Raw genomic sequence first — 22203 nt, forward strand, 5'->3', positions numbered from 1 at the left:
CGTCGAAACTTTGAGGAACTGTCAGACTCTTTTTCCAAAGTGGCTGCACCTTTTCAAGCTCCCTCCAGGAGGGCGTGAGGATCTCGATTTTTCCACAGCCTCACCAATGTCACTTACCGTCTGTGTTTTTGATTCTAGCCTCCTAGTGGGTATGAAGTGGTCGTTCATTGTGATTTGATTCCATCTCCCTGCGGACTAGTGATGTTAAGCATCTTTTCACGTGCTCATTGGCCATTCCTAGATCTTTGCAGAAATGTTTTCAGGTCTTTGCCCATTTTTTCAATTGAGTCATTTGCCTTTTTATCATGAGTTGTAAGAGTTCTTTTTATATTCTGGGTATGATTCCCCATGAAGAAAAATGATTTGTAAATATTTTCTTCTAATTGTCTTTTCACTTTCTTGATAGTTTTTACTTTGAAGCACAAAGGTGTGTAACGCTGATGAAGTCTAATTTATCAATTTTTTCTTTCGTTACTTGTGCTTTTGGTGTCTGAAGAAACCACCGTCAAATCCAAGGTCGCGAAAATGATGCATATGTTTTTTTCTAAGATTTTTATAGTTTGAGCTCTGACATTTAGGTTTCTTAGTTTATTTTTGCATATGGTATAAAGAAGAGGTCTAACTTCGAGTCCTTTGTATGGTGATATCCAACTGTCCCTGTACCATTTATTGAGAAGACTATATTTCCTATTGAATTATTGAGGCCTTCTTTTCAAAAATTAATTGATCATAGATGCATTTTTTTTTCTGAACCCCTGATTCTTTTCCATCCTTACGCACATTGTCTTGACTATAGTAATTTCATGCTAAGTGTTGAAATCAGAAAATATGCGTCCTTCAACTTGGTTGTTCTTTTGCAAGTTTGATTGGCTTTTTGGGCCCCCTGAGTTTTCACATGAATTTTAAGACCAGTCTGTCAATTTCTAGAAAGAAGTCTTAAACCTGTAGATCAATTTGGGGAGTATTTCATCTTAACAATATTGTCTTCTAGCCCATTGATATGGTGATGTCTTCTACTCATTTGGATTTTCTTAATTTCCCTGAGAATGTTTTTGCAGTTTCCAGAGTATAAATTTTGCATTTCTTTGGTTCAGCTTAGGCCTAAGTATTTCTACTCTCTTGGATGTTCTTGTAAATGGAATTGTTTTCTTAAGTTCGTTTTCTGGTTGTTCACTGCAAGTATGTAGAAATACAGATGATTTGTGTCTGTATCTTATCTCATCATGTGCATTTATCAGTTCTAATTTTTTTTAGTGGATTCCTTAGGATTTTCCATATACAAGATCATGTCATCTACAAATATAGTTTTACTTCTTCCTTTCCAATCTGGATGTCTTTTGTTTCTTTTTCTCACCTGACTGCCCTGACTAGATCCTCTAGTACAATGCTGAAGAGCAATGGGGAGATGGCTATCCTTGTGTTGTTCCTGACTTTAGGGGAAAAGAATATAGTCTTTCATCATTAAGTATGATGCTAGCTTGAGCTGTTTGTCATCGCCCTTCACCAGGTTGAGGAAGTTTCCTTCTAGTTGGTTGCACGTTTTTATCATAAAAGTGTGTTGAATTTTTATCAAATACATTTCCTACATATTTTTGATGATCTTTTTTTCTTTATTCTACCAATATGGTGTGTTGTAGTAATTGCTGTCCAGATATTAAACTACTCTTGCATGCTGGGGATTAAACCTCCCTTGGTAATGGTGTATAATTCTGTATAATGGTGCTGGGTTCTGTTGCTAGTATTTTATTGAGGACTTTTGCATGTATATACATATCGAACATTGGCCTCTGTTTTGTTTCCTTGTATGTCTTTGTTCGCTTTTGGTATCCAGATGACACTAACCACTTGGGAGTTAAGAAGTGTTCCCTCTTCTCTTAGAAGGTTGTGTGAAGAATGGATATTCATTCCCTACATGTTTGGTAGATTTCAACAGTAAAGCCATCTGGGCTTGGGCTTTTCTTTGTGAATAGTTTTCTGCTTACTAATTCAGTCTCTTGTGAATTGATTCAGATTTTCTATTTCTCTCAAGTCAGTTTCTTTTTTTTTTTTTTAAGATTTTATTTATTAATTTGACAGAGAGAGAGAGAGATCACAAGCAGGCAGAGAGGCAGGCAGAGAAAGAGTTCCCCACTCAGCATGGAATCTGCTTGAGATTCTCTCCCCTCCTCTCCCCATGCCCCACCCCCTACTCACACACACACTCTCTCTCTCAAATAAATAAATAAAATCGTTTTAAAACAAGAAACAACGTAAACATGACTTCTGCTGTGTAGAAGCTCAGGGGCTGTTCTGCCATCATATAAAATGCAAAGCCCTCTGGGAACTTGCCTAAAGGTCTAAGAGATGGTACCTTGTCTAAAGGTACTCAGAAGCAGAGGCAGAAATAAAACATCGAGGCTGGTTTTCTGAATCTGAGGGACAAAGATCTTTTCCCCATGTGGAAGAACATCATCGAAAGTGGTCTCATTTATGTCCTCCCCTCATCCTGGCTCCTTGGATGCGCCCTCACACACCGCCTCTGGGCTGACTCACTCTGATGGCGGGACCCTTAAATGCTGTACCCCAGCAGACTTGGAAAGCATGTGCACACTGGGGTTTGCTGCCTTGTTGCTCTTGGAACATGGCCACCCTCAGAAGAGATCTGAGCTAGTGTGATAAAGGGTTCCCAACCACATGCAGAAGAACCAATGAACTCCTGCCAACAGTGTGCTGATACCAGCCTGTGAGTAAAACCATCAGAGACCAGTAACCCCTAGCTGGCCCGCCATTGCCCACAGACCCCACAGCTAACCCCAGATGCATGAGAAGCCCAGCCAAGGTCAGCAGAAGAACTGCCTGGCTGAGCCCCACACAAATCGTCAATCCGCAGAATCTTGAACTGAGTACCCTTTGTTACATAGCAACAGATGACTAATGCCCCAGACTGCCCCGCCCACTCCATGCAGTAAATGGCAGGATGGCACTTGTACCAGTTAACTGTGTCTCATGCAATAGAAACATTCCACACCACCCCAATACACAATCAGGACCAAAGGAAACATACATGCCCGAGACAGAAGTGTCTTAACACGCAGACCACTGGAAATGGAGTGGATGCTTCTACTCAGGTTTGCTTGCACAGACTTCCAGCCTTATTTGCCAAGGCTGGTTTGGTACCCAAGGCAAGAGTATACTCACATACTATCACGGAGCTTTTGCGTGAGATAAATGTATCTCGTGGTCCTAACCATGTGTTATCTCAAAAAGAATTTCACCACCAACGGCTCCCTCACGGCTTTCGTGGTTCCTTTATCTTGTAAACTATGCACCCAGCATCTATTTCTATTAAACTTCTGTTATTTAGGGAGTTTGAAATCCCACTGAAATGGAACTGAGGATTTTTTGTTTTCAGTTGTCTTTGCATCCAACGTGGGGCTCCAACTCAAGACCCTAAGATCAAGAGTCGTACACTCCATGGGCTGAGCCAGCCAGGTGCCCCAAAACAGAAATGAATTGTTGTTTAACTGTTAAGGGAAAAAAAAAAGCAGTAAATAGGCTGAAGACTGGGGGAAAGCAGGCAGCCTGCAGTCATGGGGCAGAGCTATAAAGGTGGAATTTATAAAGATCATTCTTGCGGGGCGCCTGGGTGGCTCAGTTGGTTAAGCATCTGCCTTCAGTTCAGGTCATGATCTCAGGGTCCTGGGATCGAGCCCCATATGGGGCTCCCTGCTCAGTGGGGAGTCTGCTTCTCCCTCTCCCTCTGCCTCCTACACCCCCACCCCTGCTCATGTTCTCTCTCTGTCTCAAAGAAATCAATAAAAAATCTTTAAAAAAAAAAAAAAGATCATTATTGCTTTCGCTGTAGGGTTAATGTGGCTGAATCTTGCCAGGAGGGTGTTGGGAAGTAAGAGATAATGGTGGGTCACAGACCAGCCCACCACACATTCCTTCCTCTTGGCCTCCCAGACTGATGGTGGAGGCAAGCAAGGAGCTCAAACTAAGTGATAAGAGCCCACACTCACCCTTCATTTACTACGTGCCCAACATGAACTGCAACACATATCTGACCTGCATGACCACCCTAGGGAAAAGGGGCTGGTGCCCCCCATTTTTAAGATGCAGAGATTGGTCAAGGAAGGCCTACAGCCCCATGCCTTATCCACGTGGAAGCAGTCTGTTCCCCGCGGTCTGGCTCTGTGGCGTACACTGTTCTCCACTATGCCATCTTGCTTTGCATCCCAGAGAGACCAGCTTTCCCTGGAACATGTCTCTTTAAGATCAGCTGAACAGGATAGACATAGCAAAACTTCCAACCAAGTGAAAGCAGCAATTCCCTAGCAGGTATCTTCCATAATCCAGTAGCGTGCAAGTGGCCTGAGGAGAACTGACCTGCTTTGACAAGGTGAGATTAACCAGAGGCAATGTGAGACCAAAGATAGAGTTTTCGCCTTCCCTTCAAGGTTTTCTCCTTCTGTTCTTTCCCCTCCTTCCCCCTCTGTATTAGGGGACCCCCATACCTCCTTACCACATTGTCCTCTTATTCTCCTAGTGGCTTTCTGGTCTTCTTTTCCTTCTGGAATGTATGGCCCTTGTCTTTGGGCCTCTAAGTGAGTCTACTGCCATCTTTCTGAAGTCCATCAACATCCTTTACTCAGCATTCTGGGGCATCGCCTAGGTGCCCACATGCTTCTAACCAGGAAAAGCAGAACCACCAAAATGAAGATGTTGTCAAAAGGCTTCCAGCAGTGAGGAGGGAGGTGGCCAATTGAGGCCTCTCTAAGCCCTGCCCCAAATTGGACATCTGTTGATACCCCTACTGCGAAGGCCTACCTTGTGGCTTAAACACATGAGAAGGTGGCATGGGAGTAACTCCTGGGAGATAGCATGGCACAGAGGAGAGCCTGTGGGCAGGAGCTCATCCCTGGGTCCATGCCAACCCCCCTAGGTGACCACATGTTTACCCTCTGAGCCTCAATCTTCCCATCGGCAACATAATGATACCTACACAGAACTTTGGGGTCAGGGACCACCCCAATTTTGAGAGTCTGATGGAACCCGAGTTCCCTCTTTCTCTCCAGAAAAAGGCATATACTTAACCTACCCATGATGTCAAAAGGCCCACAGACTCTAACCCCCTAAAACTCCCCACCACCTCCTTGGGGGAGTCCCCAGGGCTCGGGAGAACTGGGGACCTCTAAGGAAACCTTAGCACCCCAGTATGACTTCCTCCAGCAGGAGAGAGCTCTGCTGGGGACAGGCTCACATGCTTCTTTCCTCTCTCGGAGTAGAGTCATTCACTCATTAACAGGCACTCATCAAGCTCCTGCCGAGGGCTGACGGCTGTTCTGGACACCCGGGACCCCACGCATGTGCACAGAGAAACAAAATACTGGTGAGCCTGCATTTTGGTGGGAGAAGCACACCACCACCTCAGGAATCTAAGCCTCGTTCCGGGACATTGCACCTGACATCTGCTCTCTGGAGGCAGCAGCACACAGGTGTGACTTCACACAGTCATCCATTTTCACTCCGACCTCTACAAATCCCACCCCACAGAAATGTAAATATCTCTGGTTTGGGCAATTTGTTCAAGGAAAAAGGAAGGTCCAATTCCCCTCCATCCTAACACCAACTGCAAATGTATTTTTCCAAACCTTCTTTCTTTCCTTCTGTTCATCCCCCTTCTCCTCTTCCCTCCTCCATACTTCCTCCCACCCTGCCTCCCTCCTTCTTCTCTTTCCTTCCAGAAATGTGACTAGAGCTGTGATCCCATGAGAAACAGCTTGTTTGCACCTTTTTGAGGAAGGGGAGGGATGGTGTTTCGTCACTGCACAGTGAAGGATTTGCTGGGCGCCAAGAGAAGAAAGGAATGGTCAGCACCTGCAGGAGAGGCTGGTGACAGATGTGGAATGGGACAGCTGCAAATGGAGTGATGGGGCTCACTGCTCTCGTGGCGGCCCTCCTGGCTCCACACAGTCCCCTGCTGTGTGTGTCTCCAACACAGAGAGAACAACGTGACCACCGTCAGCATCCCCACCCCCACCCCCGATGAACAAGGCTGTGTGAAATGAACAAGAACCTTGGATGACCTTAAAATATGGGACAAGGGTCGTCTTGTAATCTCAGCTGTAAAAATTCGCACCACTGAAGACCATTTCCTCCATGTATGTAATCACCAACGGTTTGGCTTGCGTTCACAGACACAGCGCCTCGGGGATTAAGATCTGAACCTTCCAGGTGCCGATAAATAGACAGTGGTGGACAAGGGTGCTATTCAAGAAGCAGCTTATTTTGCTATTTTTTCCCTTAGATTCCACCACAGAACAAAGCCAGATCTGTATCGGCAGAACATTCTTATAGCAACTGGAAGAAATTATCCCTAAACGAAGCTGCTGGAAAAATCAACTGCAAAGATAGCAGTTGGCCCTTCCTCTGGCCATCAAAAAATCTTTGCTATTCGAAGAGTCTTTTAAAAAAAAGAAACCGCCCAGAAGCGATGCCCTATTTAAAAATAAGGCAGTTTGCTATGCTATAACAAAGGCAGAGGCACCAGAAGGAGAAACAACAGCTCCTACAAGAGAAAGAAACTTCTGGAACTCCTTAAAATAGGCAGAAGAAAATCAGATTGCTACTGAAAAGCTGATTGATCTGACTGAAAATAGTGTCGTTGCTATAAATTCAGAGTGAGGTCCACTTTCTCAGAGTTTAGGTGTGAATTTCATAAAACAACACATTCGGTCAAAGGCGCTTCATTTCTGAGTCCTCATTGTGGACAGCTAATGTAAGATGGGATTCCCTTCTCACCTGCATGAAAATGAACTTGACCCCATCATTAATATTTTACTGGGAATTCGGTTTGCTTGGCCATGCTCCCTCTTCTTCATTTCTCCTATTGGTTTACTCCAGGGAAGCATCCCATGGGGCCCCTCCTGTCCTCACCATCAGAGAGCAGAGCAGGCATCTTCAGAACAGAGATAATAAAGGGGTGTGCGAGGAAGGAAAACCCTGTATTCCCCATGCCCCCATCCCTTGGGACACCTGGGAGCTGTCCTTCCCCACCTCTACCGCCATCATCACCAGGGGTGGGCAACTTTAGTCCTCCCACTGCTATCACGTGGACCCACTGCTTTTTGGAGACTCTGCCCTCTTCACCTGTCCTCTGGATTATGGCAAACACCTCCAACCAGCTGGCTATCCAAGTTATAAATCTGACTATAGCATTTCTGACTTAAAACCTACCTACGGGACCCCCACTCTCTGAAGGTTCAAGGCCAAGCCCAGAGCACAGCCCAGAGACTCCCCTGCCCACCCCAACCACCAGGGATGGGTCCCTCCTACCTCTCTAGCTTCCTTAGGCTCCTTCTTGCCTTCTGCCCCAGTAATACCACTGCTGGGGCTCCTGAACATCTCGTGTAGCCCATGCCTTCCTGCCCCAACTCCCTCTCCTGGCATGCCCTTCCTGAAGGCCAAGGGCACTGACTAAAAGGATGAGTAGGAGCTGAAATCCAGCCCACATTCTGCTTCTCAGCCACACACCCGAGAGGCTGGGTCTACCCGGATGGACCTCTTTTCCTCATTTGCACACAGGCTCTGCCGGGCTTGGCTGTGGTCCTATCCCTAGGGGCTTGCCAGATCACACTGCAATTATCCATGAGCTCTCCTACCCCCAGCCCTTCATTAAACAAAGCAGTCTTTGCCACCCTCTCCCCACCCTGGTGCCCAACACAATGCCTTGAATGTGTAGACATCAATAACTAAGTGTTGGCTGAACTGGCTGGTTGAATGGGAGCATGATGGCGGCTGAGCCAGAAGAGCAGAAGGTGGGCCCTGAGAGCCTGTGCTGTTACAGAGGCTTCCGAAGAGCCCCACAGCTTGCCAGCGCCGTACAACTAGGGAGCAGGTCTCAGGGGCTGGCTGTCAGAGGAGCTGGAGTGTCCTCACACCCGTGGAGACCAAGAGGATGGAGTGCAAGATGGTTCCTTGTAGGGACAAAGAAGGGATGTGATCTGGTCCACACTGAGGAGGTAGCAACCAAACGCAAGTGATGCAGTAACACCCAGTCCCACAGGTGGCAGGAGTTCAAAGTGTGGACAGGTCATGAGAGCTGTAGGAGTCAGCAGGGGACATACAGGGTAGGGGAGACACTCAAAGCTGTAGGCAGAACTCATGCAACCTTGCCCAGAACACTGGACCAATGATATCGGCTGGGGGGCAGGGACAGGGGCACTAAATCACTGACTTACAACCTGATTAGAAAACTGAAGGGGGAGGGAGCACCAGAAAAGCCAGTCTGATCTAGGAAAACAAAATTCCAGAAGGCAGTAGGGATCAAATTTATGTCCAGTCAGATGATGGAGACGCTACCTTGCCAGGGTCTGGATCCAGTCGGCTGGGAGGGAGCCCTTATCTTCTGGAGCCACTGGTGCCACGCCCAGGGGGCTGGTGGCTGTTGAGAGGAGGACGTTATGAGGGTGGCAGGAAGGGAGCATGTTTTGTAGCCTTTAAATATATCCCAGCTTTGAGGAACTTCTTCTCCAGGTAAATTTGCATGGGTGGGAGGAAGTGTCCTAAAACAGCATGCCCAAAAATGCAGCTACAGGTTGTGACAGCTTCGTGGAGAAAGGGGTCCACATGACCCAGGGCAGAGGTAGAGCATGTCAGCTGAGCCTGGTTCCGAGGAATAAGGGACAGGAGGGGAGTAGTGGGAGCAGGGACCTTGGTTTATTGATTCTAGATCCACTGAGAATGGCCAAGATTGAGACCGTGCAGAGGTTCCAGAAATGATGCCACATGACCCTTGTTAGCCCTTTCCTGCTATGTGCCCCACTCCCAGCCCCAACTCTATGTCACCAAGAGGAAAGCCCTGAAAACCACACTAACTGCACACCACCCCCTTCACAGCCCAGACTGGTGGAACTGGGAGGGGAGAGGCACTGGCAGCCACAAATGGGTGTGGCTGCGGGGTGACTGGCGGGAAAAACCAGGTGGTTACTGAGATGGAAGTCAGACGCCAGAAAGGGAAAGAGCACAAAGGCAGCAAGGTCTGGAGAAGGAACTCCGGGGGCTTCTGTTCTGAAAGGTCTTGGAAAATGTAGGGGAATCTGGAACAAAATGCCAAATGAAACTTTCAAAATTGAGTCCCTTGTGTATTCCAGTAGTCTCTAGGCAGGGTGTGTGCATAGGGACCTCTGGGAGCCCAGGGACAAGAGACAACCGCTCTTTGGAACAGCTCCCCCAGGAGGCCACAGAAGCTAGAGATGGAACGCTTGTCTGCTCTTCAGAGCTGAGGGGCTGCCCAGAGACCAAGTGCACGGAGGGAAGTACCGACTTTAAAGAAAGATGGAGGGCACCCATCTGTGTATCCAACACACGCCCACTGTGGAAACAGGCGGAAGAACCAGGATGGTCAAAGTCCGGAATATGGCGTCTGGATAAAGCAGCCACACCGCTGGATTTTTGGTTGCCAAACGGATCCGTATCGTTCCTCTATTTCCCACTTTCAGTAATTATGAGCAAACGATTAGGGAGAATTCATTATTCTATTACTCTTCCCCACCGGTAAAGTGATCTTTAACCCTAATCAGAAATGCAAGAACTGGGACGCCTGGGTGGCGCAGTTGGTTAAACGACTGCCTCCGGCTCAGGGCGTGATCCTGGAGTCCCGGGATCGAGTCCCACATCAGGCTCCCAGCTCCATGGGGAGTCTGCTTCGCTCTCCGACCTTCTCCTCGCTCATTCTCTCTCTCACTGTCTCTCTCTCCCAAATAAATAAAAAAAATAAAAATCTTTAAAAAAAAAAAAAAAGAAATGCAAGAATTGATCAGGAAGACGCTGCTTAAAACGACGCAAGTCTGTCTTTCTCGGTGGTGCATTAAGAGCACCCGACTTGGAGCCAGAGGACTTCGACCTGCACCCAGCTACCCTACCTGGGTCGTCTTGGGCCTGTGCTCCCACACATAAAATGGAAATAGTCATGCTAAGCTTAGCCTCACAGGTTGATGTGAGGTCCAAATGTGTGCCTAGAGCCGAATCCAGATCCCGGCACGTATTTGATACTCAATTAACATGAGACACTCAGCTGATAGAATTCTGCTCTACCTTAAGTATAAGGTTTGTTATCCCTGGAAGTACTACCCGAGGAGCGTGAATTGGCCTTGACGCTGCCCAATGCAAGCTTAAAATTTTCTTGCATGAAATGAATCAAGGCAGAGCCTCTGTCCTGCCTTATTAAACACAGCGTCCTATCTGGACACACACATTAGAATGACCATCCCAAGAAATGCTTTCTTCTTCCAGTTGGAGAGAGAAGCTGGCATTTATAAAGACATCCTCTGTTTCCACAAGCAGGTTAGGCCGGTTTCCCAGCTATGGCTGACACCTGTGACCCAGGGTTGCTCTGAGCCGCCCGTAGGGCTGCTGTTGGATCCCAGCAAGTCCCATGAGAGCAGAAAGTTCCAGGAGCTCTGAGGCAGACCCCAGGAGCTGCAGCAACTTGCTGACAGCAAAACCAACCCAAAGCAGTGAGACCAAGAGGGGAGCACACAGACCCTCTGTGGCAGGTGATGTCCAGGGTGGCTTCTGAGATCTCAAGGTCTTCGGTGAGAAAGATTTTTTTTTTTTTAAAGGGAGCAGAGTGGAAGGATAGAGAGAGAAGGTGACATTAGTCTGGGTTTTCGCCACAGATTAGGTAGAACAGAGAAGGCCCTGAGCTTAACTGGGAAAGGGCCTTGAGGACACTCCCCGGAGGCCAATGGTGACCTGCGGTCCCCTCCCCCTTCCTGAAAGCAATAGGCAACAGTGTTGAAACTCCACAGCAGAGATGTTCCAGAACACGCAAGAAGGCAGGCCTGCACAGTAGCGGCTAGCTGCCCAAGCAGCTGCTCTCGGTTATTAATACACGGACATGCTCTCATCCAGTTGGCATAAACCTCTGCCCCGAGGCCCTCACTGCTCCCCATCACTCTGGCTGCCACGACACTTCCTCCAGGAAGCCCTAGCTCTCCTCAAGATCCAGAGAGGCAAACCACAGGTTTAACACCTGCCTCCAGGAATTTCTGATTGGTCGGGACTAGTGGTAAAATGGTTTGAAGATCACTCCTGACGTTGGCCCCAACTCCCCATTATCTATGCCATCTCCAGGGGGTAGAGGCAGAGGAGGGGCAGCGGTAGCCTCCTGGTCACATTTCTCTCCCAACTCTCAGGACCCAACTGCCTCAGCCACCCACCCACCCACATTCTCACAGCCACGGGCAGCTACCACAACACAAACCCTGAACTTCTTAGTTCGAACTACCAGGGGTGGGGCAGGGGCAGAGGCTGTTGCTGCATCTAAGTGGAGCAAAAGTAAAGGAGCCAGCAGAATTCCCCACAGCGAGATTGTGAAAACCACTCACAGCCAAGGAAGGGCAGCCAATTCGGCCATTCCCAACCCCCTTGCCCACCGCCCTTCGCGGCCCCCTCTGGAGGCCCTCCTTATTTCCTTGACCTCAAACTAGGATGGCTTCTCCACTCAACCAAGGAAAGCTCCCAAAGTCCAGGACCTGGGCATTAAAAACATGTCCTTCTGATTCTTTGTCCTCTTTTTGTACATTGATCAAATAATGTACCACATACCACAAAGTTCTTCAAAACTGAACCAAGAATATGCAATTCTATAGCCAGTTAAGTCAGAGTGGAAAATTAAGGATAATGCCTAACAACCCTTTCTCTCCCTCTCCCCGCTCATTCCCTCCCTCCTTCCTTCCCTCCCTGCCCCACTCTCTCCATTTGACAGACATGCAGACATACACACTCTCTTCTTGAGGAAATCTTCGAGAAAGATTTTGCCAGAACTGGAAGGAACTATTATCAGCCCATTATGATAGCCAATTTACAGCTGCCCTGAGACTATGTTTTAAACCAGGTCCTTAAAAGTCCCTGTCTCTGTGTTTTTCATGGGCAGCTACCTGGATTACATACACCTTGTTGAAAACACAGGCGAGACTATATGGCTGTCCTAGGGTCAGGTGATTACTGAAACAGAGACATAATCCACACCAGACCTTGTCTGCTAGGAGACCAGAGGCCTGTGAGGCAGGTAAGATATCCATGGGACAGGAGATGCTCCCCCGTCCCCAGGCCGATTGGGCACCACAAATAATTTCTTTCCCTGAATAACACAAACAAGCAGGGTTTTCCCTGTTTTGTACAAGAGGAGGGGAGCAGCAGGAGACCAGCTGTCTGATGGAGTATAGTCCCGACGCCTGTTTCTAATAGCAAGACAAATCCTTGATGAAAAATGGACGAAGTAATCAAGCTGGCAAGAAATCAGAAGGAAATACCCAGGCCCCTTTCTTCCTAGGTGTACACCTAGGACACCTCAGAAGCTTAAAACTGAGCAGGAAAAGAGAGGGAAGATTACTCTATAGATACAGTTTTGATTTTCTTATCTGCTTAGGTGGCTTTCTGGAGTCATTGGGTTTGATTTTTTTAAAGGAATGCCTGTACCACAGGAAATCAACGCCAGCACAAAAAATAAAGTCATGTGGAATTTTTGAACACTGCCATACGGTAGAATCAGTATCCTAGTTGTTATAATGAAAATAGAACTCCTGCTTCTTAATTAAAAAAAAAAAAAGATCAAGTATAAATCTCAGCTTTGTTAGCACTGCTGTGCCTGACGTGAAGTAGGTCATGAAGAAAGTGGCCCCAAAGGAGATGCCATGTGAAGGAGGAGAGGCAGGTGAGAATGTGAGGTAGACTTACTTGGGTGTGCCCGTGGGTTTCCAGTATCTGCAGAAAAGGTACTGCCCGTCGGCGTTGACCAGGTGAGGCAGGTCCTGGTATGGAATGCTCTGCGGGGTCCGCCTGGGAGAACTTTCCTCCGGCATTCTGGAAGGATCGTCAAGCCCTTGAAAGAAAAGAGGACATATTCCCAAGTCAGAGATATGGCAAAACACACAGAGATGGGGAGAAAAGCGTTATTCGGTGTCAGTAATATTTTTTAAGCAGTACAAAAAAAACCAAAAACCAAAAAACCTCCATTTCAAAGATTCTTAAAAACCCATATATTTCTTGCAATCTCTCCAAGACTGAAAAATCCCATTTGTTCTTAAGAAAATGCTCACTTTATTTTTTAAGTGCTTCATTACAGCTTTTTCCCCCTTCCCATCTGTGTTTATTTTAAATCATTTCAGGAAACTTCATCTTAAAGACTATTTTAGCAGTAATCAAGTGGAAATTATAGTCAGCTCTGTGGGTATAAAGACCCAGCTGCAAGAAGACCCATCTATCTCAAAATCCCCAAGGAAGTTTCAAAGGGGCACAATAATGAGGTGGATGATACTCCAATTAATTCCTCCTGTCTGAAATTCCAAAGATTCCGTGACAAACCTGTTTCCATCATGTCCTGGCTTTTGCATTCCACAACCACGACAGCATGGAGGATCAGAGCCAGGCAAATAAGGGCTGTTCCCTCATCTCGGCGGTCACAGGGCAGCATTCAAGCAGTTCCCCAGCCCCTGTCCCCCCCCCACGCCCAGCCCCCAGAGCCTGCCTTTCGGGCTTTAGGGGGTGCGGAGCCAGGCAGTCGGCGACCGGCTTGCACTGACAAGCCCTCCGGGGCTCCCCTCCTTCCCCAGGGGCGGGGAACACGCGCCTGCTATGCCCCACTACTAGTTTAGGTCATCACTTTCCCTAGACAAACCCATGGAGGGGTTCGGTGGGGGGAGGGGCTCCGAGCCCCGCACCCCCTGCCCAGGGAAACTGGGAAACTAGCACCGCGCACCCCGAGGCACCTCGCACACGCACAAATGCGGGTCCCCAGGGCAAAGTCACCCCCGAGGCTCCTGACAAACTTTGCTTTCCTGCCTGTCTCTGAGGAGCCCCGCAGCTGTCACTGGGAAAGCCACGGGAAAAACCAGGAGACTTCGCCGGGCGTGTGCACGGGGACGACGGGGGACCGGGAAGATGGAGTTGACGCGGACAAGTTGGTTTGGGGGCTGGTGCGAGGGAGCAGGGGAGGGCGCGCGCACACACGCGCGCACACAAACACGCGCACCACACAGACACGCGCGCGCACCAGGGGGCGCGGGAGCCCACGCCGAGCGTGCGGGGGACCCCCGAGGCTGCTCCCCACCCCTGGGGACGGCACTTGCTGGCTGGGGCAGGGGACGGGAGGCAGTTACCGGGGCCACGAGCGCCGCTGTCGCGTTCCCCGAGTGCCGCGGGTCCTCGTCTGCGGCGGGCCGGTGTCGGGCCGAGCTGCGCGCCGCCGGCTCCGCGGCGACAGGGCGCGGTGTCTGCGCTGCCACTTTATCCCCGGGCCGGCTTGGCGGCGGGGGCGGCCCGAGGTGGGTGGGGACGCGCGGGACCGGCAGGCGGTGCGAAGAGGCGGCGCCCGGGGCCCACGTGTGCCCGGCCCCGCGGGGAGGAGCGGGGGGCACAGCCCGCGGACCCGGCCACGCGCTCCTCCCCGCCCGGCCTCGCGGGAGGCCGCGCCCCGGGGTGGCCGCCCGGGGACCATCACCAGGCCTGGAATCCAGCTGGGCTCACCAGAGTGTCAGCGCGGGAGGACTTGCCACACCCACGCGCAACACATCTAGCGCACACAGACCCACGTAGGGACCCACGCTCACACCAAACATACAGACTGCACGCATACATACACACGGACCACATACATGCCCAGACCCACACCCGGGTACTACACGTACAGACACAGACAACACACAGGGACACACAGATAACATGTAGACGCTCCATGTTCACAAGGACACACATACATACAGGCATGTGCATAGACGTGCCTACAGATATACATGCATGGACACATACAGACACATAAATGACATACCACACACAGAGACAGACACACAAGCACATACATACTCAGTACCCAAAGACCGAGGTGTTGGGGCCACGGAGATACACAAACCTACACAGGCACACACAGAAAGGAACACAGTGTGACACACTCATGTGCAGACACCCATAGACCTCACCAAGCACACAAACATGACATGCACATATGGGCAGACAAGCATATCGTGCGCATACACACACACACACACACACACATTCACACCCCCACAGAGACACACATGGTCAGACACACATAAAAAGCTGGGGCGGGGATGCACCTAGGTGGTAGGGTAGAGGCAGACTGGTGGAGGACTTGTCCCTCTGCTTGCATCCCCAGCAACCGTCCCCCAGTCCCCAGAGGCAGGCGCCCAAACAAAATCTCTGGTGCATCTACACAAGCCAAGGGAAGGTCTGAACGCTCTCCAGTACAACTAGCAATGTAGCCTGTGGGGTTATAGGAACCAGCACTGCACTTAGAGTCAGAACACCTGTTCTAGCTCCTCCATTTGTCCTGTGGGACTTAATCTCCTCACTGGCAGCCTGGGTAGGACAATACCTGTGTCCCCAAGGAGTGTGACAAATGTCCTCAGCTCACACTGACCTCAGCTGGCCTCTGTGCCTTTCCTTCTTTCACAAATAACTTTACACCATAGCAGTGATGAAAAGAACTGCTGTCCTCCAGAAACTGGTATCTCAATGTCACATTGTGGGAGTGTAGGGGGCCCAGGCTGCTTAGAGCCTGTGATCTAACTTAAGAACTAAAACAATAGCCTTTGAGAAGCTCTGGGTTTTAAGTGCCGCCCAGTGGCTCGCCAGCTCTCTGGCCTCAGGCAGTTCATCAGGCTTGGGACAGAGAAGGGACAGCTAAGTGACTTCACCGAGGGGCAATTTATAACAGCCGTACAGGACCAGTCCAGAGCCCTGGGGCAGGGAGCTGGGGGCCCGGCCTTCCCGGCCTTCCCGCTGGCCCTGCTAAGTACATTGTATTTACTTGGATGGTAATTTCTTCAAGGCAGGGCAATTGGGGATCTGATAGAGGTTGGAGGGGCCATAGGCCACCAATAAACCTTGGCTGCGTCTGTTTTGTTTTTTTTCCAGTTCCAACATTCCAAAACTTTAGTGTGAAAGTTTGGAGGACATATTTTGCTGAAGTTATCAGCAGAGCCTCTGTAGAAATGGTGGTAGAGAGTTTGAGGATTTGTTTGCTTGGTTACCAGCATAAATGAGAGCGTGGTGTGCCATCAGCAGGTTGGGAAACCAGGACTGAAGAGACTGAGACTCTGCTGTTGTAGATCTGGCTTTTTTTTTTTTTTTTTTTGAAGTAAACTTTTTATTTTGAGATACTGGTAGATTCACAGCAGTTGGTAACAAATAATACAGAGAAATACTATGTGTCCTTTACCCAGTTTTCCCCAGTGGTAAAATCTTGGGAAACTGTAGGACGGTATCACAGTCAGGATACCGACATTGATACAGAGCTACTTCCTTCCCACCCCGTTTCCTTTATAACCCATTCCAGGTGCTTAATTTGTTCTCTGTTACTAAAATTTTCTCATTTCGAGAACGTTCTATGACTTAAATCACACAGTACGTGATCATTTAGGATTCACTGTTTTTTTTCAGCATTTCCGGTGTTGTGTGTAGCATTCTATGGTATGGATGAACCACACAGTTCATTGAGGGACTTTTGTGTCATTACCCCTTTGAGCTATCATGAATAAAGCTGCTTTTTCAGCCCATGTAGAGGTTTTCGTGGGAACATGAGTCTTCATTTCCCGAGAGGGTAATTGCTGGGCCATACAGAAATTGCAAGTTGTTGGGGGAACAGTTCAGGGGTAGAGCATTTGATTGCAGAAATTTCATGTTGTTTAAGAGCCTGCCCAGGGATGCCTGGGTGGCTCAGTGGGTTAAAGCCTCTGCCTTAGGCTCAGGTCATGATCTCAGGGTCCTCGGACTGAGTCCCACATCGGGCTCTCTGCTCAGCAGGGAGCCTGCTTCCTCCTCTCTCTCTGCCTGCTTGTCTGCTTACTTGTGACCTCCATCTGTCAAATAAATAAATGAAATCTTTAAAAAAAGAAAGAAAAAGAGCCTGCCCAAATGTGTTCCAGTGCGGCTGTGCCCTTTCACATGCCCACCCAGAATGTGTGAGAGGGCCATTCTCTCCGTGTCCTTGTTAGCTTTCAGTGTTGTCTCTTTCTTTACTTTAACATTGTCCTTCCCACTGTCTTTTCTCTTCCTCTCCCTCTGAGGCACAATGATATGATGTTAGATCTTTGTTATAGTCCTATAGGTCTCTGAGGTTCTCTTCATTTGTTTTCCTATTTTCTCTCTATTGTCCAGATGAGGTAATTTCTAGTGCCCTGTCTTCCAGTTCACTGCTTCTTTTCTCTCTCCCCTCCATTCTGCCTCTGAACCCATCCTCTGAGCTTTTTGAATTCAGTTATTGAATTTGTCAGCTCTACAATTTCCCCCTTTGGTTCTTCCTCAGCTGAGACTTTCTATTTTCCATTAGTTTCAGCCATGTTTGTAATTGTCCCTTGAAGCATTTTTATCATGGCTGCCTTAAAGTCTCTATTCTTTCTTATGCCGTCTAGTCATTGTCTTTTCTCATTCAATTTCAGGTCTTCTGTGGTTCTTGATGAGCTGTGTGATTTTCTGTGGAAACCCAGATGGTCTGGTCTTGTATTATGTGGTGAGACTCTGGATTTTATTGAAATCTGCTGTCTTAGCTGGTCCTCTCTGACACTGCTGCAGGCCAGAGGATGGGTGGGTGTGGCCTCATTACTCCCAGGTAGAGCTAGAAGCCCAGGTTGCCTACTCAGCCTTGGTGGGTGGAACTGCACCATGTTTTTCTTCCATGTTATTTGACTAGTATAGAAAGGTCAATATCTGAAACTTTTCTGTCTTGTTCAGCTTTCTCTCTCCTGGTCCTTTGGCTTGAAAGAGCGGGCTTTGATTGGTTGGGTATTGTTTGGTCTGTGCCCATGATGTTTCTGGGTTGCTGGCTTCTCCAGCTCCAAGACTGGAATATCTGAGGTAAAACAAAAATCCAGGCACTCAACCTCCATGTTGTTCCTTTGCGCCTGAGGTCTCTGGCTGGTCTGCCTTTTCTCTCCCCTTTCAGAGTCTCCTTCACTTTGTTTTATATATGATGTACAGGGTTTTTAGTTGGACTTACTGGGAGGAGTAGGGAAAAGCACATCTCCTGTGCTATTGCAAATACAGATGTTCCATATCTGCTATATAATCCAGCATTCCTTGCCTACCCATGTGCCCACAGAGACCTCAGGACCCAGTCTCTCTAGACCAGAACACTCTAGAGACAATCATCTTCCAGAAGAGTGCCAGTTGGCAGGATCTGTCCCTACAGCTTGGGATGAAAGGATAGGGCAGCAATTCAAATAAAAGTGGTATCTTTCTGCTACCACTGGTGTCTTGTGTGGCTTTCCAGAAATGCTCTAAGGTTTGAGCTGAGTGGAACATGCTGGAAATAGCTGTGGGGAGGAAGGAAGTAGGAAAAAACTAGGAGACAATAAGAAAACCAAGAGTTTCTCTTATTAGAAATTTTGGCAAAGGCAAATTAACTTCTATAGCTTTTTACAATCACAGGACTTTGGGGTGCTGTATACCTCAACTGTGGGTCACTTCTGGATGGAGAGAGGTGGAGGCTGGGAATGAAGATGGTTATTAGAGTGAATGATAGAGAAGACGTAAGACTTTGAATAAACTTAGAAGGAAAATCAGATTTAAATACCTAAACTCTGAAATATGCTCCATTGGCCAGTTGTGTAACTTCCAGCAACTTACTTGGCCTTCCTGAGACTGTCTCCTCACCTGAAATGGGGGGATACGAATACCCACTGCTGGCCTTGGCTATGGTCAGTTGAGATCATGTCTGTGTAGCACTAAGCTCAGTGCCTGGTGGGCAGTCAGCTTGCCTAAATGCAGGGTGACACCTCAGTGGCCCACGAAAGGTACTTTTTGTCCGAAGAAAAAAAATTTAAGATTTTTAAAAATCTATTTATTAGAGAGAGAGAGTGTGTGTGTGAGAAAGAGGGAGAGCACGCACAAGTAGGGGGTGGGGCAGGAGGAGAGGGAGAAGCGGACTCCCTGCTGAGCAGGGAGCCCAATGTGGGACTCGATCCTGGAACCCTGAGATCATGACCTGAGGCAAAGGCAGATGCTTAACTGACTAAGCCCCCCTGGCGCCCTGAAGAAAATTTTTCATTTGGATTTTTAAAATTGGTAATTTCACATGCAAATCCAGATTCCCAGCTTCTCTTGACAAGTGGAGAGATGTGGTCACAAGGGGCCACAGTGCTGGATATGTTGGGCACAAGATAAGGGAGGCTGGACTTGTGGGTCTCAAACTGAAGAGAAAGGTCAGGCCAGAGATGTGGGAGTTGCACCTTGCACTGGGCTAGAGCACACTGACGTCAGGAGAGTGGGCAGGCAGAAGTGTAACTTGGCAGCCTGTGCATTGTATCTGGTCTGCAGGAGGTTGAGATTGGCCATTGCTGTGCTTTCAAAATATTTGCATTAGTAGTCCACATTCCATGTGATAGTGTTGGTCTCTGGATTTCCTCTAAAAGGCCAACAGCCTGGCAACACGAGGGCCACATTTGTGCCTGATGGTGGTCAGCACTGCGGCTGGATGGAAACTGCTGGCTTCAGGTGGTGCATGCTTCTGCCCTTTTGCTAGACCCTCTGCTGCACCCAACTAAAGAAAAACTAACTCTCCAAGTTCATTCTATGAGGTCAGCATTAGCCTGATACTAAACAGGATGAAGACAATACAAAAAGGAGAACTATAGGCCAATATTTCTGATGAATGTAAGTACAAAACTCCTCAACAAAATATTAACAAACTGAATCCAACAGTACATTAAAAAGAATCATTCACCAGGATCAAGTGAGCCTTGTTCCTGGGTTGCAAGGATGGTTCAATATTTGCAAATCAGTCAATGTGACACATCACATCAATAAGAGAAAGGATAAAAACCATATGATCACTTCAATAGATGCAGAAAAAGCATTTGACCAAGTACAACATCCATTCATGACAAAAACCTTCAACAAAGTAGGTTTAGAGGGAACATACCTCAATTTAATAAAGGCCAGACAGATATTAAAAAAAAACCACACGTAACATCACACTCAGTGGAGAAAAACTGATAACTTTTTCCCTAAGGTCAGGAACAAGACCAGGACGTCTATTCTTACCACTTATTTTCAACATAATACTGGAAGTCCTCGCCACAGCAATCAGACAAGAAAAAGGAATAAAAGCCATCTGAATTGGTAAGGAAGAAGTAGAACTTTCACTATTTGCAGATGACATGATACTATATAGAAGAAACCCTAAAGACTCCACCAAAAAAAATACGAGAATTTAGTAAGGTCACAGGATACAGCACCTGTCAGAGTGGCTAAAATAAAAAACACAAAGAAACAAGAAGGGTTGGCCAGAATGTGGAGTAAAAGGAACATTTGTGCACTATTGGTGGAAAACTGTATCGAGGCTCCTGAAGAAGTTAAACTTAGAACTGCCCTATGATCCAGTAGTCACACTACTACATATTTGCCCAAAGAATTCAAAAACGCTAAATCAGAGGGATACATTTGTCCCTATGTTTATAGCAGCACTATTAACAATAGCCAAGATATGGAAGCAGCCCAAGTGTCCAACAAATGGGGATGAAGAGAAAAAGATGTGATATATGTACAGAGTGGAATATTATTCAGCCACAAAAAGAGTGAAATCTTGCCATTTGCAATCACATGGATGGAACTAGGGAGTGTAATGCTAACCAAAATCAGTCAGAGAAAGACAAATACCATATGATCTCACTCATATGTGGAATTTAAGAAAGAAAAACAAGTAAAGGGAAAAGGGGGGGGCAAAGACAGGTTCTTTGATCATAGAGGGCTACCAGAGTGAAGGTGGGAGGGAGATGGTGAAATAGGAGATGGGGATGAAATAGGACACTGTGATGAGCAGGGTGTGTTGTATGTAAGTGTGGAATCACATATTGTACATCTGAAACCAATATAACACTGTATGTTAACAACACTGCAATAAAATTTGTTTAAAAATTAAAAAGCTAACCCTTGAGTGTCTGGTTTATTTCACTGGGTCAGAACATGAGGAAGGGGGCAGGTTTTGGTGGTGGTTGATGAGGTATGATGTGTAGTTCTGGACTTTTGGCCTCTCTGGGACATCCAAGCCAAAGCCTAATTGAGTAGTAGCTGACACAGCAGGAGAGTTGGGACAGAGAGGGGAGCTTGGAAGTAAGTGGTACTTGATGTCATGGGAATGGATTCAGTTGCCCAGGAACCATGAACCCAGAAGAGATCCTTGTGAGAAGGAGGAGGATGATGGGGACAGGGAGACTTTACCAAGGTGATAGGAACAGAACAAGATCCCTTGGAAGGTGTATTTCATAGAATCTAAAGACACAGCATGTTGTAAGAAGGACCAACAAGGTCAAATGGTGTCCAGACATCAAACAAGAGGACTGGAATAGGTTCAATAGATTTAATGACAAGGAGGTCATCTGTGACCTTGGAGAGAACTCAGTTCGTGGTTTAACCAGGACAAAAGATAGCCTGCACTGAGCTATGCCATGGGTTGAAAGTGAGTGGAGACAACTCTTTCAAGATGTTTTGTGTGAAGAAGAGGTAATGGTATATGGTGGCGAAGAAGTCTGTGCATTTCAGAGTCGGATGACCTAGATTTGGTCCCCAGCTCTGGTGACTTGAACTACACGATCTTGGATGATTGGTTTACCTTCTTTATGCCTCTGCAAAAAGAGGGTGGTTAAGAATCCTATCTAGTTCATGGCACTGACTGGAATAGAGCAGGTCCATTGCCTTGCACAATGCCTGGCTCTAGATAGGCAAAATATGAGACGATGTCACCATTAAGTTAAGGGAATTTACACATGTGGGAGAAGTTCTGATGAGAACCAGACTTAACAGTGAGTGGTGAGTCTCCTTCCCACTCTTGAGTCCTGGTTCCTGTCATGGGAGGCAGCCACCCGGCAGGGTCTTGTGTGGCTTTTGATAGGTGCTCCAAGGTCTGAGGAGAGTGGAACATGCCAGAAATACCTTGAGGAGGAATGGAGAAAGTAAGACGCACGGGCATCAGAGGGGACTATCTGCGTCTCTGTGGGGTCCCCATTGCTGGGCTTCTTGAAGAGGTGGGACCAAACTGTTGTGTGTCGGCGTTAAGGACAGGGCTTGAGAAACATCTCTTCAGGGCAGGTGAGAAGGTCTGTTGCCTCAATGGCACCAATGAATGGCCTTTGCGTTGTGACTTTGCAGGTTTCCACTACCTCTAGGTAGACATAGTCAGAACTGAGTTAGATCATAGGACCCCCA

The 22203-nt window shown here is 47.8% G+C and overlaps 1 protein-coding gene across 4 annotated transcripts in view; it reads right to left on the bottom strand.

The window, feature by feature from the left end:
• The window catches only part of MGLL (monoglyceride lipase), a 240951-nt gene that overhangs the window by 90589 nt on the left and 128159 nt on the right, over positions 1 to 22203 (bottom strand). Inside the window, exons 1-2 of one of the 4 annotated variants that reach the window (XM_044252880.1) lie at positions 14145 to 14216; positions 12724 to 12868 (exon numbers count right to left, since the gene is read on the bottom strand). In XM_044252880.1, the coding sequence (XP_044108815.1) occupies positions 12724 to 12848 (125 nt within the window). In that variant the 5' untranslated portion in view covers positions 12849 to 12868; positions 14145 to 14216. Of the gene's footprint in view, positions 1 to 12723; positions 12869 to 13350; positions 13573 to 14144; positions 14217 to 22203 lie in introns of those variants that run through there. The other 3 variants (XM_044252879.1, XM_044252878.1, XM_044252881.1) reach the window with 3 other exon arrangements.

The sequence above is a fragment of the Neovison vison genome, chromosome 6, assembly GCF_020171115.1.
Source record: "Neovison vison isolate M4711 chromosome 6, ASM_NN_V1, whole genome shotgun sequence".
Lineage (NCBI taxonomy): Eukaryota > Metazoa > Chordata > Mammalia > Carnivora > Mustelidae > Neogale > Neogale vison.